Source organism: Pholcus phalangioides, unplaced genomic scaffold, assembly GCF_987345545.1.
Source record: "Pholcus phalangioides strain wild (caught in Gottingen) unplaced genomic scaffold, Ppha-v1.0 ptg000013l_1, whole genome shotgun sequence".
NCBI lineage: Eukaryota > Metazoa > Arthropoda > Arachnida > Araneae > Pholcidae > Pholcus > Pholcus phalangioides.
The window spans coordinates 26415702-26435067 of record NW_028301606.1 but is presented as its reverse complement, the minus strand read 5'-3'; the positions used below and the strand labels follow the sequence as shown (position 1 = coordinate 26435067).

Sequence of the window (19366 nt, the reverse complement as noted above, 5' to 3'; positions counted from 1 at the left end):
ACTTTTTCAGTTAATAAAAAATTAATTTAATTATATAACCATTATAACTACATTTATTGAGAAATCATTTCTGCGGTTAGCTTTATATACTTTGAGACAACTTTTATTTGACACATTATTTTAATGAAAATTCATAAGGACCACACTAATTGCTCATACATGATTGAGCAGTAAGTCGAATGGCTTGTTCATTGCAATATCACGAATCTGGAGATTCTATAGACATTACAAGAGGCCTTTAACTCTTCAAAAAAAACCTATCTGTTAGGTATTCACCAATACTGCACAGAGCAATTCAGATTACAACTCATTTCAATTATTAATACATTTTAAATCAGTCTTATGTAACAACTAACTTACTAATACATCTATCTTGCTGATAGACTTAGTTTTATGACCTTTTACCTGATCTTAAAAATATCTCAGACAAATCATGCCAAGACCCATTTTTCACTTGTTTAGGCTACCGTTCTTTCCCAAAAATTAGATCTAACCAGGTTGGATTTCAGTTTCCCCCCCCCCCATGTTTTTTGTTTCCTTTCTTTACCATAACTAAACTTACATCCCACCATTTTCTCATTTCCCACTAGGATATGAAAAATATAATTCAATTAGAATCAAAAACCAAACTAAAATACCTTTGTCACAGTGCTGAATGTTTCCAAAGCCTGCTAACAACCTATGAATATCATCCCATGGGTACCTCTCAGGAATGTTGCCAACTTGAATACTGTTTGATCGGTTTCTGAAAAACAAAGCTTTGCATTAAAAACTAACATATATAATCTGCGCAATACAATCTGCAAAAAATTTGTTTTCCATTTAATTTTGATCTAAGTGGTTAAAGCAAGGTCTTAAAAAACACTAATTTGAACAAAATAGTAAATAAATTTTTCCCCATCTTGTTTTATAAAGATTTAACACAAGTTCACTCCATTTTCAACAATCCTGTGTCACAAATTATCTTCTCCCAAAATAAAAATTGACTTTTTACCAGCTTTCGTACCCAGTCAAGAAACACATCCCACCATTTTCTCGTTTCCCACCAGGATATGAAAAAAACTAAATTTTAATTAAACTGAATGCTTATTAAAACAAATCTTGTTAATCATTAAAAATGCATATTTTCATATCACCTGCTTTTCTCCTAATTGCTCAAATTTAATTCAGCATTAATGAAACTACAAACGAACTACAAGTATTAAATATAAACACCTGAAATTTATGTTTATGTAACATGATGTTCATCTAGCTGGAACACAACTTAGACAGTATACAATAAATATGTGTACGTTTATGAAGTAACTGAATATAAAGCCTGAATATAACTGAATAGATATAAGATTTTAAATGACTAAACTGCCCATGTTATTTTTGACCATATTAATTACTCATGGCATATACAAATCCGAGTTTTGCTCAGATGATTTTACTCGTGGGGCTTGTATGCCAGAGAAGCACCAAAATGTCTTGCACAAGTGAGAATTTTATCCAAAACATCCATGCTCCTCAAGGCCAGATTAACCATTAAGCAAAATAAGCAGGTGCTTAGGGGGAAAAAAAGACCACAAAAAAGTCAAATGCACATTTTTTTGGATCCTAGAATTTTCAATTGATTGTAATAGTTGAAGACTTTATCAAAAGGATAGCAGAAATGTACAAAAACTAATAATATTGCACACTAGAAACCACGTTGATGCAGTTTTTGGAGTGAAATTTTATACAATTTCCATAAAGTACGCTTGGGCCTTTTTAACAGCTCATGAGGGCCCTTGAACAAATTGATTTTTTTTGAGCTGTCCCTCCCCCTCAATCAAGCTAAAATTATCTGCCCGCCAATTTGTCGCAAATTTTAAACAGATCCAATTGTCATGAGGTCCCCTGGCTGTAATCCGGGTGAGACCCAAACACTAAGAGTAATCCAAGTTCTACAGAATAAGGACGTGAACTTAAAAATGTGCAAATCTTTATGAGTCATTAAGCAGATCCACTGAATAGATTCAAGGGCGATGCAATGTATATCTGCAATGAATGGGATGTGAATGGGCAATGATCAATTTAGAAACATTATTTTATCGTTAATTATTACCCGTGCTAGACAGGTTCAGCGCCCCTCTGGCGTATAAGCTGCATCAGTAAAATCCAGAAAATTTGCTGCAGTAGCTGGATGAAATATGCAAAAAAAATCATGGTTTTCATTACGAATCATTCACCCGATTTGGTGCTCTGCATCCGCAGAGGGGTCATTCAAGTATTATGGCAACATCAAGGAAGGAGGGGATTTGAAGGTTTGATCTAGAGCAGTGATTCCCAACATGGGTGTTAAGGCCCACTAGAGGGCAATAGAATGTTCCAGGGGGGCGGTAGAAGCTATAGGTATAGCATAGGATTCTATGGGTTAGATTGCTTTGGGGGGCAGTGGGAGAAAAAAATTTCTGAAGGGGACGTTGGAACAAAAAAGGTTGGAAAACTATGATCTAGAGCCTAGAATATAGGTATAAAAATGCTTTAGTTCCATCTACCGTAGAAGTAAAAGACATGCTTCTACAGATGTAGATTACAACTTGAAAATGTATCAAAAAGAAAAGGTACCAATGACTGGTTCGCCAAAAAACAGGTACCTGTAAGCATAGGTGCTAGAACCTATAGGGACTGAGGTAATTTAAACCCCAACCAATATATTTTGTAAGGGGACTGAGCAGCCCAATAATTTTTGAAAAAACAATGCAGTGCACTTTCCCTCTGCTGTGTACGTGCTTGAGTCCTATATATACAGGACAACCAGCAACTTTCAGGGCCCCCCCCCCCCACGTCTTCATGCCATTCATGCCTACTCACTTCGTGCATTATATCGGACATGCTAAGATTCAGTGGTTGCTTTTGAAACAGGTTTATGAAATCCTAACAAACAGTCTATGGGAATTTTTAATGTTTTCAAAAGATTTTAAAGAAAAAAAAATCTAAAAATCGAACATCAGTCTTTTTGGAAAATAGACAAGAAAAATCCTAAAACTTCCAAAGATGTTCAAAAAAAAAAACCAGGAGATATTAAAGACTTTTCAAATAGAAAAAACAAAGGGATAAACTTTCAATGCCCATACTTATATTCACGTTATAATTCTGCCTTAGATTGAATCTATAAATTTAAAGATTTCAGAAATTAATGTCAAAAGTTAAATATACTTTTAGGGATTGGGGGGGGGGGCACCAAAACCATTCAACTTGGGGCCTTCAGCGTCAATCCAGCCCTGCTGCTCCTTCACATAATTACACAGGGGCTATTATATATATTTTTGATAAAGGGACCCATGAAAAATTGTGACCCGGGTGCGCATAGACAATAACGACTTAGACAGACCACATTCCTAGATATGAAAGTCCCTATAGCTGTCAGTGTAACTGCTCTATCTCAAAGCAATGTAGTCTGCGTGGGATGACTTAAAAAAGGACAGGTCCAGGGTGATTTATTTTGTAGCTTTGTTAGATCTCACATTTTATGACAGACCAATGTTTCTCAATCTTCAGATCTTGGAAGGGGCAATTGCAGTCCTCTGGAACTGTGTTGTTGAACCGGCTATAAACTGTAGATCCCAATACAATTAGCCCTGGTATGCAGAATATAATGTGACAAAAAAGGTCACTGTACCTGTGAGGGATGCTAGCTTACCTTAATATTTTCGTGATCAGAGTGTCTACCACATACCCAAAGAAAAGTTTTGTGAATTTTTGTTGACCTCTGCTTGTCTGCTTAAATAAGCTTTGCTGGAATCTTGCATCAATACAGTTCAAACCACCCATGACCATGGTCTAGACAAAGTAATTTTAATTAATGCGCAACTGGAAACCATTTTCCATTGAACACTAAAATGGCTGGTGAATGGCATATCAAGAGAAAGAATAGTAGAAAATGAATAGAAAACTTGGAAGCAAAACAAAACTGAAAATCTATTAAAGATGCTGGAAAATAAAATACATGGAGCAATCACAAGTCAGTTAAAAATAGGTAGTGAAAGAAAGATGTACTTGGATTGAATTTTTTGTGAAAATGAATCACAGGACAACTTTATGGGAAAAATAGCTGGAAACAGCGATTGAAGGGTTTTTGTTTTGTGGTTGAGCTGCAATTAGCGTAGTTTGACCCCATTTTATATGTTGTCAGAAGACTAGGCGGCGAATCCATGGGTGGGCCATTAAGCTAATTCCATTTGCCGCCCCAAGAAATAAAATTGCGGGAAGGACAAATGACATCAAAAAGTCAGCTTCTATTGTGACATAACTTCAAAGTCAAAGGAAAATTTTGTTTTCATCAGCAATATGAATACCAGGTTACTTTTACTTCAATATCATTGAAGGTATGTAAAGAAAACAAAATTTTAAAAAAATCGAAGCCGATTTAAATTAGGACGTACCTTGTTTCCCACTAGCTTTTTTTTATTAAAAAAGATTTCATCTCTACATTTACAACTATCTTTTATCCTAATCTAGCTAATTTCCCAAACATTGCTGTCCGCACTGAAAAATTTCACCAAGTCAACAGGTCTGTGGTATTTGGAATTGTGAGATATGCATTACATAAAGTTGGGATTGCTATAAGTTTGATTTTTCCGACACAACCCTGCATCGTTTGAGGTAAAAGTTTTGCATCAGTCCGGGGTTGAGAGTTGTTTTATATATCAGTTTTTGATGTGGAAAGTAACTTACAATTCTAAGGACTACAATAAAGCTTGGTGGCCCGCAGGCTTTGCAGATCATCAGAAACCATTTTTAATACAAAAGGATTTCAAGAAATGTTTGGTAGACCATGACTGAGTTGTGATCTACATCGATTGAAGATTTGTATATTAATTAAAAGGTTTTGGTTATTTTCGAAGTTCAAGTCTTAAAATTCAGTGTATTGAAGTTGCCTATCTATAATCATGTAGAAATTTAATATATGGCCATATAACTTTAATATTTTATAAGAAAATCAGGCTTGTAAGGCTGGAGTTCTATCTCAATTCACTTGTAACAGCTTTTAAAAAATGTACAGGCATTCTTAAACCTGTCAGTATAAAGCAATTGGGCTTACTTTCAGGCCGGGATTACACTGTAAAAGTTTGATAAAAGTTCTTTTATAGAACTTGAAAAATACAACCAATAATCGTACAAAATGCAAACGCAACCAATAGTCTTATTGCTGCATTTTTTAATTTTATAAAATAACTTTCAAACTTTCATAGTGTAATCCCAGCCTCAGTACATCAAAACTTTGAAAATTAAAAAAAAAAAAAAAAACCATTTTGCAATATTAAGTCAATAAGTTGAAGAGCAAATTTATTAAAATGTATACACAAAGCATGCTTACAGACACTCCATATAATAAATCAAAATTAATTTGAATACAAATCTACCAGGGCTATGATTTCTAGAATTTCTCATGTCACCTAATGTAGGTAGGTATTGAAGCTCATTCATAGTATAAAAAAAATTGGCTATTGAACCGACATTGGCAAACTGCCAAGAGGAAAAACCTAAAGCGGCTTTCCACTCCCCCCCCCCCAACCTAAGAGTTTAAACATAGATTCAGGTTAGGATTAGAAGCACAGTTGAATCATGATTAAAATTTGAAAAATCAAAGATTATTGGCTACAGTAAATCCATCTAGGCAATGACGCAGAGTATTGTGGTGCTTTGGTTTGGAGAATATAAGACTCCATGGCCTGACTGAAGGGGCGGAGACACCTTCACATGGGAGCAAGCCAGGGAGAGATAAGAGCGTACAGAGCACTGACCTTAGTTATGGATCCATAAGAATGATCCAAGTCCAATCTTAGGAACGAAAACTTTACTCACCATTTGCCGGTCCTCCATGGTAGCACCGGCAAAAAAATCCCATTTCTTCCAAGAAAATAATCGCGGGGGAAGAAAAAAACCCAAAAACTGAAAAGAAGCCGTGAAACGGGAGCACAGCCGGTCTTCGAACCGCCGGCTACCGGAAGATTTGCTACGGAGGGGGAAGGGAGGGGGCGAAAAGGATGGCGCGCACACAAGCACAAGAGAGCCGCGCTCTCGCCAAAAAACGAAGGGATCCTTCCGAAGGGGGCGCGAGCGGAGTTGGAACCATTGACGTTTGGCATTTTGGTACAGGCCCAGCCGTCGCTACGGCAACGACTACGTCAGAGGGTCTTCATTGCCACCCCCTTCCACTTACTCTGTGGGACCCCACAGCTTTTCCTCTGAAATTTATGAAGAGACAGTCGAGAAATACCCATCCACCTTCTAAATACGGATTTAAAGGGTCGCCATACACAAAAATCTTCAAAGATCGGAGTGAGCGCAACCGAAAGGCGAGAAGTCACAATCTGAAATTAGATTCTATTCCAAAGCGATGATTTCGTAGTACCGTCTCTGCGAAAAATCGGACATAAAACAAGAATGGACCATCGAGATTCATTACTAATGAAAAAATGGATTGGGAAATAAAGCTCTAGCGCAGGAATGTCAACCTTTTCAGGAGTAATAAGTATCGTTCATGCCCGGCATAAGAGCACCCGAATGTGAATTCTAGCATACGCTAGAACCAACACCAGCATAATGCGAAAACGCTCGATTGTTGCAATTTTAATGGCTTTATTTAATTGAGGATGGTCATCGAGACTCCGCGAGCACTCTTCTGAGAGCCAGTACTCGCAAGCAACAGGTTGAAGATGCCCGTTCTAGTGTTTCGGCATTCAACGCGAAATTTCATCCAATTCGTAGTGAACAAAATGCATTACACACCGGAAGTACTCAAACACAGCTAGAAAGAGATTCATATAAAAAAGCAGGCAGTATTCAATAATGTTCTGCGCGTACGCGGGCAGACTGATCACCAAAAACAAAAAGTCCATCAAAAGGCTCTTTCGTCGCTAAGCCTTAATATAAAACCAAAAATCCCCGAACTCATCAATCCCCCTTCTCATTAAACTGTTTTCAGCTTCTAACCTATGCGATCCCACGGTCGGTTACAGTGCAGCCTCCCCCTCCTGTAAGAGACATCACCCACTTTGAGAAACTGATATTCAGCTGAATTCATCATGCCCCCATCCCCTCACACCACCTACGAGGATGACGGAGGTTCTAGTCTTGGATCCCACGAATTGACCTTTATGGTTTTTACACCATGATTCAGAAGAGAAATTATGGGTTAGAAGTCACCCAGCGATCCATCAAATATATTAGCCTAGAGGCCCCCCAGAAGAAATGAATTTATAAAATACGTTCAAAATCACACTTCCGGCCCGACAAAAAGCTTTCGTAGACAGCAAGTTCGTGGCCCCATCCATTACACGTTCGCGTTACAGGCACAGCACGGAAGCCGTTCGAATTCGATTTATCGTTGAAAATCTAGTTTAGGCGAGAATTTACAAACAGCACGTAAGAATTCAAAACACTCCAAATCGATAAACAGGTTCGTTTACTTATAACTCAAAATTTTTAGCTACGGAAAAATTCTCGAAGGCGGTACGTAAAAAAAATTCGTACCTGAAAACAGTTTCTCGCGTCTTCTCCGCGCAATACGGATGCTTAGATTCATACAGGCACCCTTCGAGGCATCCTCCAGTTTTATTAAATCCGGGTTCGCAAGTCACATGCACGTATTCAGTTGTTCCGAATTGGTTCATGGCGAAATTGTGATATTTCGGGGAGACAGAAATATTAACATTCTAAAAATGAGCAAGTTTTGTTATGGAGGAATTCACTGAAATGTCGGCCGTTGCCACAGATACACGCGGCAAAAAAAAAAATAATAGAACACCTCGCGCAAAAACGCTTTTAAAACTTACGATTATACTAAAAAAGTTGCGTAGTAAAGGAAATGAAGCTGTATTGCCCTTTCATTCACTTGAGTCCATTCACATTTCCACTTGTTTACATTTTCAGTCAATATCGTGAGAGCTAATCACTGATGTTCACTTTCACACATGCGATAGCAAAAAATACGAAATTGAAAACTTTTCCGGCTCTTTCCCAAAACACGATTGCTCAAGATTCAAATTTTCATAACTCCACATCATACACGTCGATTTGATGGGTTTTTTTTTTTAAAATAAATGGCAATGTACCGCACTCAAATTTCTACTCCAACCTTTATTACGATAGCCACAAGGGGGAAAATTTTCAGCGCCAATATTACAACTGTTTTGGTCACTAAGTTGAGAATGGAGGTGATTGGTCACTAAAAACGGAGCTGTTCATGTGCAATCAGGAGACTCAAAATAGCCGAGACGAAGTGCTAATTTTCTCAAATCTAATGCAAAAACACATTCTAAAAAATTAAATAATTTAAAAAATTCTTTCCAGGATTTATTCAAGTACCACCTCATCTTTTGAGCGATTGATATAAAGCAGCGATTCTTGACCAGGGGTGCGCGCACCTTCATGATGGGATTATTTAAAGGAGGTACAGGAATGCAAATCTATGTCCACTGAGGGATACAATCAAATAAAGTTAACCACTGATCTGAAATTTATACTACATACTCAGCTAAGGATTGGATTTTTAAGGACAAGCAGGTGGTACGCCAACAGGGTCTGCAAGCCCATGTTTTATTATTATTCATCCAGTAGGAAAAAAAATGCCAAAGAGTTACAAGCAACACTGGTGGTACTTGAATTAAACCTTGATTTTTCTCCATCATAGCAGCCATTTTCTATGCATAAGGGATAACTTAATTGAAAGCTAAAAATTTACCCTTGAATATTCAGACTTATAAAAAGATGACAATGGCTACAAATACGAAAGAATCCTAGATTTCAAAGATTTGATAGTTTAACACAAATTTGGAAGACTTTCCATAAAAATTACTTTTCTGCCAATAAATGAAAAGGTCTTTATGAAAAAAACCCCAATTTTTTCCCCTTGGTAAATGTTCATGTCTTGAAATATAATTTTCTTGAAGGAGAAAAGGTAGAACCCTGCTAATTTCTATATCACGCAATACCTACCAAATGCATGCACTAGTATTTGTATCAAAACCAACATCCCAATGAGCAGAAAAGGTTCAAGCTGAATCATTTTTTGACCTCACTATTTTTGTCTTCAATTCAAAAAAATTTTCAGAAAACAAAACCAGGATTAGAGAAATTTTTTTTAGCAACATTACTTACAGGCTGAAAAAAAAATGATTCAACAAACCTGAATTTTAGAATGGTATTGAATAACTAATTTTAAATCAAAGAATCATTGTATAAACTGAACAACCATGTCAAAAACTAAATTCTCGAATTAACCCTGGGAAAAATTAAGTTTTTCTAACATGCCAGCCCAGTCTAAGCAAGATTAAAATTGAACTCTGTTATAACTACCCAGCTTGTAATGACGTCAGCTGTAATGCCAACAAGTGATGGCACAGGCCAATTACCAGAGCAATGTTTTTCAACCTTTCTTATCTGGCAACACACTTGGACCTACAGCTGAACTTTTGTAGTGTCCGGAAAATTTACTGCCATGCAATTCAACAGAAAATTCACTGACAACAGTTCGACATGAGCTACTGAGTCTGAGTGAGCTATTGACTCATGTTGTCTGAATTGTTAGGTGAATTTTCCTAGCAGTGAATTGTCTGAATTTTCCATAAACCCTTTAGCAGTGCACTTGAATTGAGATTTTTTTAAAAGGTTCAGTTCTAATGATTTAACTACTAACCCAGACAAAAGAATTTATTGCTATTATAATTAAAAGACAATTGATATTCCTGAAACTAAACTTTATTAATTATGAAATGTTCAGGACTTGTTTAAATTTCTTCTATATATAATCAGTTTTTTTCAAAAAAGTTTTGTGGAACACCTACAATACTCCAGTATTGATACTGAATTGCAACTGATATAAATGGGAATCGCAGCAATACAGAATAGCGACAACTTTCAACATCCAACAACTTTCTTGTCACAGTGAAAAACATTAAAATTACTGCGACAAGGATGAGTAAACTAAAACATCAATACCCTTTGGTTTTCAACGTATTGCTCTAATCCATGATATATATACAGGGCTTGACAAATCTCAGACACTAGGTCGCCACGACACCTTAAAAATTGACATAGATGCCTCAAATTTCTAGTGAGCGTGATAACTGTTACAGTACAAGGACAACAGAAAATCTTAAACCATTTTACATAGTGTAAAAGGACCACATTTTACCCCTGGTAACAATTAGCAATCAAAACTCTAGAATGCAGAAAAACAATCTATTGGGAAAAAGAACATTTAGCCATCTGAGCACAGAATTTACCCCACAATTTCAAAACAGAATGGCTGATATTAAACATATTTCAGTTGCAGGAGCATGAGAAGATAACAAGTTTGATACAAAAAAATCAATCTTGAGAATTAAGCAATGATAGAGTGTCAAGTTTTTCGCACAATACACACCTTCGGTTTTGAGCCATTGACGGTTCAACAAGAATTTGCGAACCCATTATGTTGTACCCTGGAAATAAAAATTTTTAACTTTAGAATTGAAAATTTAACAATGAATAAACAGAACATAATATACAGAGTATATAAAAAAAACAGATTTTTTAAAATTAAAATAGGATTTTTAAAATTTAAACTGACTGCAAATTAAGAAACAAATTGTTACTCATTAAGAATGAAAGATTTGGCGAAAACATACGCAAATTTAATTTAATTTAACATTAATGAATAAACTAATAAGAAATATGAACATCAAAAATAGGTGTTTATGTAACATGAAAAGTCGTTGAGCCCAAATTAACTTCATGGATAAACATTTTTCTTGGAGTACTTTTGATTCATGGACTCCCTCTCCCATTGAACTGAATGCCTGGTGGAGACTATCAAATATGATAGAGGTTTCTTGATTCCCTGGATGGACAGCCACAGGGTCATTCAGAATCAACTAAATGAAAACAAACTATTGACAAGATAGTTTCTTACACAATTGATGGATGTATTTATTACAATATGTTCCAGACTTGCATGATGTTGCTTAATAATTTACACCTTTATTCTTTCAAAAATTTGGTAAAAAAGGGCAAACAAAATTTTAATATGAAAAATAACAAGTTCAAAGTCCAACAGTTGGTATAACATTTTAAATCAGCAATTAGAACACAGAATTTAAGGCTTTATACAAAAAATGAATTTGTTTTTTTTTCGCCAGGAAGGAGAACTCGTGCCCCCACTGTCACTCATTGCAGTTATATAAGTTTAGGTCCCTATATTTAAAGCAGAATATACCAAAATCTGCAACGTCATAGAACAATTAGTGCTACTGCAGAACAATGCAAAACATTGTTTTGGGACCTAAATTTTGCTGCAATTTTTCCACACACAAAATCTAGAATAGAACAGTCATCTTTCTGCACCTAGAGATTAAGATCTAGATTTCTCTAATATATTTTCTATAATTTTATACAAATCTATATTTCTCTTTTAATCAAACTTAACATTTCAATATCATTGAAGTTATATAAGAAAATTTAAATTTTACTATTATTAAAATCAATTAAAACAAAATCAAAATGATTCTGTTGTGACGTATTTATAAATCTGTACTCTCCAATTATATGAAGCATGATTTAAACAGCACCAAGTCTGAGAAAAACAATTAGCTATTGAATATCAAATTTAATATTGAAGCAATCAAAAAGCTATGAAAGATTTCATATTTTGTGACCTAAAATTACAGACTCGTTTATATTACAAGGATCCACTAGTGGTAAATATTAGGGTTGGGTTTTTGCCAGAAAAATTGTTTTGTTAGGACAGTGGAAAAAGTAAAAAAAAAAATTGAAACAAGTTTAAACCATAAACAATGGATGTTATGCAATTATTAATCATTAGAACTATAATTTTGATGGTTAGTTTTCCACTATTTATTTTTTCCATTATTGAATATAATAATGGAAAAGATAAATATATAAGATATATAAGATCATATTTCCATTATTATTGAAGTGAATAATATTAATAGCATCAATTTTGAGAGCTTTTTATACAAGTGGTGTGTATTTCAAGCAAAACTGAACGATAGAAATTAATGTTAAACTCCTTAAAAATGACAGAAAAATACTCTACATGCCAAAAAAAAAAAAAAAAACACATTTTCATTCTTAGTGCACTTTTATATGCTTTTATCCCAGCTGTAGCTAATAGCTTCGTTACCTTGCATATGGCCAAATAATCCCATTTTGCCATCTCTTTTTATAATCCTTGAAAATAGTTCTTACATCATCTAATGTTAAAATAGCAAGCTATTGCAACGTTTGCTTTTGATTTAAGAGATGCCAAAAAAAAAAAAAAAAGACAAAATTCTTATCAAGGTTCAAAATTAAAATACTGGGCTCAATACTGTGACCTCATTACCTATTTAATACTTTGGAATGTAGCTTTTTGTGGCACTAATTTCACTGATCCTTATCAAAACTAATGAAATAAAATTTTCTGAGCTCTTGCTTCTGTGATACAACTATCAATTCATGTTGGGTTTCATTAAGAAAAGACATGCACTTTAGAGCGAAGAGAAACCTTTCCTCTGCAATAATGGTTTTTATTCCTATCTATCTCCAACCCTTTTGTCTAATTGAAAGGAAAAAGCCAATTGCAGAGATTCTAAATATTCCACCTTTGTTAAGTCAGTTAAGATTCTCATAACCCTCTTCATGAAAGTAAGAGTTCAAATTTTGAATTCTATCAATTTTTGCCACGGCAAAAATGTGGGAAAAGCTATTTTTGTCGGGGCAGTTCCCCCCCCCCCCATGGTTTTTACTACAGGTCTAAGTATAAGTGAAAATTTGAAAAAAGTAGGAAAAAATAAAAAGGGAAAAAATAGAATTCCCAAATTATTGTGGCATTTAAAAATATACCATTGAGATTCACACCTTATATATTTTAACTAGCTGATACCTGGCGACGTTGCCCGCCCCGTAAAAAATTTATATATGTATAGCTTATTAATTACTTCTTAAATCAAAAAAATTTCTGCATCAAGTAAAAGAAAATTACTTTTATATTTAAATATTTTAATTAAAATCTTCGGGCAATCGCTTGTGGATACACAATATTTTTTCTTTTTCCATCTGGTGTGTAGATGTACAAATTTTTGCTATTACCAACACGCGAACAGGTGACGAAAAGGTGTGAAAAACAGGGCTCAAGTAAGTTGATACCTGCCACTGCTAACAACTGGCCTTGCACTTTGTTGATTGTCATGGCAAAAGCTAAACGAATCGGGAACTGTAATCGCTTGAAAGTGAATGGCATTTCTTCAGTGATGATTGGGATACGTGGAATGAAGACTTTTTCTTTGTAACATCCAGTTAGAATCGTTGCTTCAATGATGCAATTGTGCAATTTCTTCACGCAGAGTATGTTGCCATAGCAGAGTATCGGTGTCTCCAAATTTCTTAAAAGCATTACAGGTGCTCCGACTTTGAGGGTCAAATTGTGTGGTGGCACACCCGGAATATCCAAAGAGTTCAGAAATTCTGCAGGATACAGAACTGTCTGCGCTGTGTCTGTGACAGTGTCAACCGATTTGTAAGATGTGGAGTCTCAAGGAATAATTTTTAGGACTTTTCCGTTGATCTTGTTCACACTCATTTTTCGGTGCCAGAATCGCACTCTCACAAAGCCACTCATGGTTTCGGTGATTTTGTTGAATGTTTGTGAAGACTTTGTCTGCAAGTTCTTGAACTGAGTTCATATATATAATAACTGGCAAAATCCATTTGGGAATGTTATCAGTCCAGTGCTTGGGTCTACAGGAATTCTTCCATTGCCAAGTTTGATCAACTGATGTGAAAATGATAGCAGTGCTGAGTCATTTTGCAGTTGAACTTGCATGTTGGTGGATAATGATAATTTTTTTAGCTCCGTGCCAGAGTGTTGATGTCCTAACAAACTCCAAAGTAAACGTTCCGAAAGTAATTGTTGAGGCCCCAAAACCATTGTTGCCCGGCAGTTTTTCGCCCATTTGCCCAGCTCTGACGAACTTTTAAAGTAGCCTACGGTTCAATCCCGGACCTGTTTGGTATATATGCAAAATCTGGTGACGATCGGTTTAAAACCGTAGATTTGTATAAAGAGCATACATACATACTTTCACATTTATATGTAAGATTAGAGTATTATCTATTGATATTTCAAGAAACTCAAGTTCTAACGAATTTAAAAAAATCTTTCATTTTCACAAAATGTGGGATCAAAAACAATGCAAATGGCAAAAGAAAACTTGAAAAGTCCAATTAATGATCGTGATCTATTTTCCCTGTGCTTTTCGAACATGGTTCATACTCTTTGAAAGTAAAAAATTCAAGGACTATTCAAGCACTTTTCCAGCCAAAATTTTAAAATTCAAGGACATTCATATCACGGTTGATAAAAAAGTGATTTTTTACAAAAATTAAATTATTTGGATTTTTTAATTTATATTCAACATTTTTAATTTTGAAACGCCAATTTAAAGCTATATAATTTTTTAAAACAATTATAATTCCCATTTCAACTTGTAGACAATGTCAAGTTCTAAAGGTCTTGCCTTTGAAAAAAAACCACTGTAGTTCAGTATGCAAATAACGTTTAAGCAGAAATCATTTTATGTTTGAAACATTATTGAACTTTGCCTTCGATGAAAAAAAATTAAAAAGCATGTAATCATATATCTAGGGTGACTATATGACCTGTATTTCCTGGGACATTCCTATATTTTCAGGTAATTTTAGCCATCCCAATCTTCATGAAAAAAATGTCCCATTAGTATATATATTTATGGTATTAGTGTGTATATGTATATATATATTCCATATATTTTCTACAAAGATTATTGAAGTTTTTATTCTTTACTGAAATTAAGTATTAAAATTATTTTCCTAATCCTATGAATTATATAATGATAATTATGACTTTAAATATTGTCATGTTAATGTCCCCTCTCCCCCCCATATAGAATACATTTAAATCTTCTGCTTCAATGCAATGGTGCTTCATTTTCTGCTTTTTTGGCAATTTTAGCAATAATTGGCAACTTTGCTTACCTTTGTCAACATTTTTGGTGACAATCGGCGATTTTCCCTTATTTTTATCAAGGAAATATGGTTAGCCCACACATATATTCACCTGACATTCAATAATTTAAAATATTTTGAAGCGATGAAATTTTTCGCGGCCATATTTTAGGCAACATCTTTTTAAACATAGAAATACCCCAAGTAAGCGTGACCATATGTCATGCTTTGAACATTGTCACAATCATTATACCCTTGTTGCTCTACACAAGAAATTCACACAAAATAATTTTTTTCCAGCATTTATAAGCACTTGAAAACCATTATTTTCTTCAAGGACTGTACAAACTCTGTCAAAGAAAGAAACCTGTCTAGGTGCCATAGAAATATAGCACATGCATGCTTAATCCATTGCCCATGGGCTGAATGTGGCCCCAGAGTCATCTGTTGTGGCCCACATTTTCAAACCTAATTTTGTAAAAATGAACTAAGCAATACACTTCCAGATCGTTCAAGAAACCTTGCGGCAGTTTCATGTCATTCAAGTGGCTCGCATCACATTTACTGATCACCATGGCACAGTTCCAGATTACTCAAGTTACCCGAGCTGCTGTTCCACTTCACTTGAATGACCCGCGACACTGCTCACCAAAACTTAAGTGACTCACGGCAGAGTTCCACACAACTCAAGTGGTCCTCAGCACATTTACACGTCATTAAAGTGACCCACGGTACATTTACATGTCATTCAAGTGACCCGCGGGACATTCCCTCATCAGTAAATATATCGCAGCATATTGACAGATCACAGTTCCAAGGTACTTAATTGACCCAGACACATTTACAGGTCAGCTTAAGAGACCACAGCACATTTCAAAATCAATGAAATGGCCCACACTCTACTGAATGTTGAACACCCTTGATGTAACACCTCCTGGAGTTACATTATATCCGAAGAATACAACGATTAGAATGACTTGCATATGTTCATGAATGTCTTTTTCAAAGACGACGACAGTCATCAATAGCATAAACAAAAACCTAGTATGCCTTAAAAAACACATACTAACCCATGGCCCTTGAAGTTCTCACGTGGCCCAGGACAAATAACAAAAACACACAAGTGGTCCACGAACCACAGACCACTCAAGTGGCCCACTGCATACTCCCAGGTCATCCATGTGACTTGGGCACATTTCCAGATGATTAAAACGGCCCGCGGCACACTTTCAGACTACCCGAATGACTCGCGGGCCACTTAAGTAAACTAGAACAGCGCCATAAGTTATTTGTGCAATCTGTAAATTTACCTTGGACACTTCCGGCACAACTCGATCGGTAGTAAATTACCCATGGCGATAGACCTGAGTTTTGTTCAGTTTGAAAAAAAATTGCCAAACCAAAAAAAAATTAACGAAAGCTAATCTCTCATGGAATCTCGTGTGTGGAGAGCCTGTCCTCTTCCCCATTTTTTTTTTTGCATTCTTATTTATGGCAACTGATCTGCGAAACGAATTCGCTTTCCCCACTGGACTTCAGTTTTTAACATTTTAAGGTGTGGTGGCAAATCGCTTGTCACCATCCCCTACTTCACTGGAAAAATTCTTTTTCAGTAGTGAGTTAAGAATAAAACACGCCAAAAAGGGAGTGGGAAAGCAGTGACATTTGTGGTTTCTCGGAATTTTCATAGCGAGATATTGGCTGTAAACAAAAGGGAGGGATTTAATAGGAATAGTAGGAGAGAATAAGGGCAAAAAAGACGATCGCGGCAAAAGTAGGACATCTCTAAAAAATAGGAAAAGTAGGGGCACTGCGAGATCTGCTACTAAACCCTACATGTGGGCACCTCATACACATTCCTCTACGGAATTTCTAACGAATCGGCACATGCCGGAATGAGTGTTCTTAGTGTATGTGTGGCCCTAACGTACTTATGTTGCAGAGTTGTGCTTGTTTATATTCGTGCTGCCATCTGTCTTCTATTTTCTGAAGTAAAGATGGAAATACTTGAATTTCGTATTATGTCGGGCCCCAAAGCAGAATTTTTTGCGATGTTCTGCAACGAGCCCTCAGCTGACTGAAAATGTTCTGCAGTAAAAATTCACATATACATAATAGCGTTTTTCTACACTTTCCTTAAAATTTTTCCAGATTGTTCTGCAACAGCACTGGTTGTTCTGCGACGTACGTTGCACATTTCGGCATATTCTGCTTTGGGGATGTCTATCATGCTGTTGGTCTGCCTGCTCTCTGCTGACACTTTTTCAAATTGGAGGTCTGCTTACATTCTCACCTCAAAGATGGAAAACCAATTTCAACAGGCTTTGAACCTGGGACTCAGGACGAGAATCCAGAACAATGTCCCATCATGGTGGACTCTGCATCGATGGCTTTTACTACATTTTTTTCAACTATGGCAAAAACTTGTCAACTCTGGTAAATATACATACCGGACCAATTTCTACACAAAAACACACACAAGTTCATTTTATTAAACTTCAATGTAGTCAATCCTGACTTAAAATTTTTCTTGTACTTATATATATTTTGTATTTATACAAGTTATGTATTTTATATTTACATACACTATACAGGGTGCAATTCCCCTTGTCACAAATCACTGGCGAACAGTTGATCCTATAGAGGCAATACTTCCAATAAGAAAAAGTATCCAAATAATGTGTAGACATCAGATAAGTTGGGGTTCTCAAACTTTTTACCACTTTCACCACTTTTACTTTTTCACCACTTTCTGCAATCAATGTTTATCCACGACTCCCCTGTGCAGTTTAACAAAGATTCTCTTTGAAAAATCTTTGTCAGGGCTACGGGACTGCGGCAGCCCTGACAAAAATAGGCAATGGTTGCACCAGGGCACACAATTTGAGAACCCTTGAAATAAGTCATTTATATTGCAAGAGGTTATATAGTTATTGGAATATTTAAAAATTTTTATAAACAGACATTTTGTCTTAAAAAACCTAATTAAAAAGTTGTCTTTTCTGATGCCAACAAAAATGTTCCATGTTTCCAAGTGCAATATTTGCTGATTTGCATTCAAGAATCAGAAAAGTTAAGAAAGAACATAAGCTAATAGGCAACACTCTTTTCAGTCATTTATGCCATTCTTTCTCAACTTTTCTCAGATTTTAAAAATTAAAATATCTTAACGAATAGTGCACTTATAGAAATCCTCGTTGGCCTCAAGAGAAAAAACCTAATTAGAAAGTTGTTTCCCTAAGACAAAAGATGTCTAAGAATTTGTATTTTAATAACTACCCTTGCAATATGAATGACTTATATCTACACGTTATTTACATACTTTTTTCAACTGGAAGTATGCCTCTATGATCAACGGTTCACCAGTAATTTACGACGATGCACCCTGCAAAGCTGGAAGGAGTGGACACTTGAGTTCAGATTTTTCAAATTTCTAAAAAATACCTTTGTTCTGAAACTTTGTCACTTATACCCTGTGCTCGTACTCACAATTTCCAGTGAAAATTTAATTAGGAGTACATTTAGGGTACTGAAACAATTATGAAAGTTTTCATCAGCTCAACAAATGATTTGTAACTTTCACAAAATACTTCATCTGCTATTTTCAATGTTAGTATGCATTTCTGCAAAAATTACTTGTATATTCACGAAGATATGAATGTTTCTTTTGAAAATTTTCATTGTAAACTTTTTGTTTATAACTAGGAGTTTTCAACCAAATTTTATGAAACTTAGAGAGCATGACAAAATTACACATTGTACTGAAATTTTATATCATTGAATATTTCATGAGGTATAAACATTAAAAGTAAATGGTAATTAAGTAAACATGAGCAACAGATAATTAAATTATAAATAAAACAACTATATAAAGCAACTTTTATGAGAATTACAGATTATACAAAGATAGGCAATACAGTGAGCTGAATTCAAGTGGAATGCTGGAGATTATACATACATGCATATACATAAAGGGATTTCCCACAAATTTTTTTTTTTTTGGTTATATTATGTCACTATTATTTTAATAAGTTTGCAGTATTATGTGAATAAGCAAAAACATGAGTGATGCTATATCTTAAAAGAAATTTTACTAATCATTAAGAAAGTATATTTCCCCCACCTAATCTCCCAAATTTAATTCAGAAAATTAATGCATAATCTAACAAATGAACTACATGCAAGAAATATGAATACCAAATATCTTTATGCAACATGAAAAGTCGTCGAGCCTGAATTAAATTTATGGACCAATATTCTTGTAGAGCTTTTATTTATCAGCGCCCCCCCCCTTCCTAGCCTAAATGCCAGGTAACGACTCTCACATATGATATTGTGCAGGTTTCTTGATTCACTGAGTGTACAACCCACA

The 19366-nt window shown here is 35.3% G+C and overlaps 1 protein-coding gene across 12 annotated transcripts in view; it reads right to left on the bottom strand.

Moving 5' to 3' along the window:
- Imp (IGF-II mRNA-binding protein) overlaps window positions 1–19366 on the bottom strand; it is a 60448-nt gene that overhangs the window by 26911 nt on the left and 14171 nt on the right. For all 12 annotated transcript variants that reach the window (XM_089241055.1, XM_089241056.1, XM_089241054.1 and 9 more), the window contains exons 2-3: window positions 10397–10454; window positions 639–745 (exon numbers count right to left, since the gene is read on the bottom strand). In XM_089241055.1, coding sequence (XP_089097181.1) covers window positions 639–745; window positions 10397–10443 — 154 coding nt within the window. In that variant the 5' untranslated portion in view covers window positions 10444–10454. The remainder of the gene's footprint in view (window positions 1–638; window positions 746–10396; window positions 10455–19366) is intronic.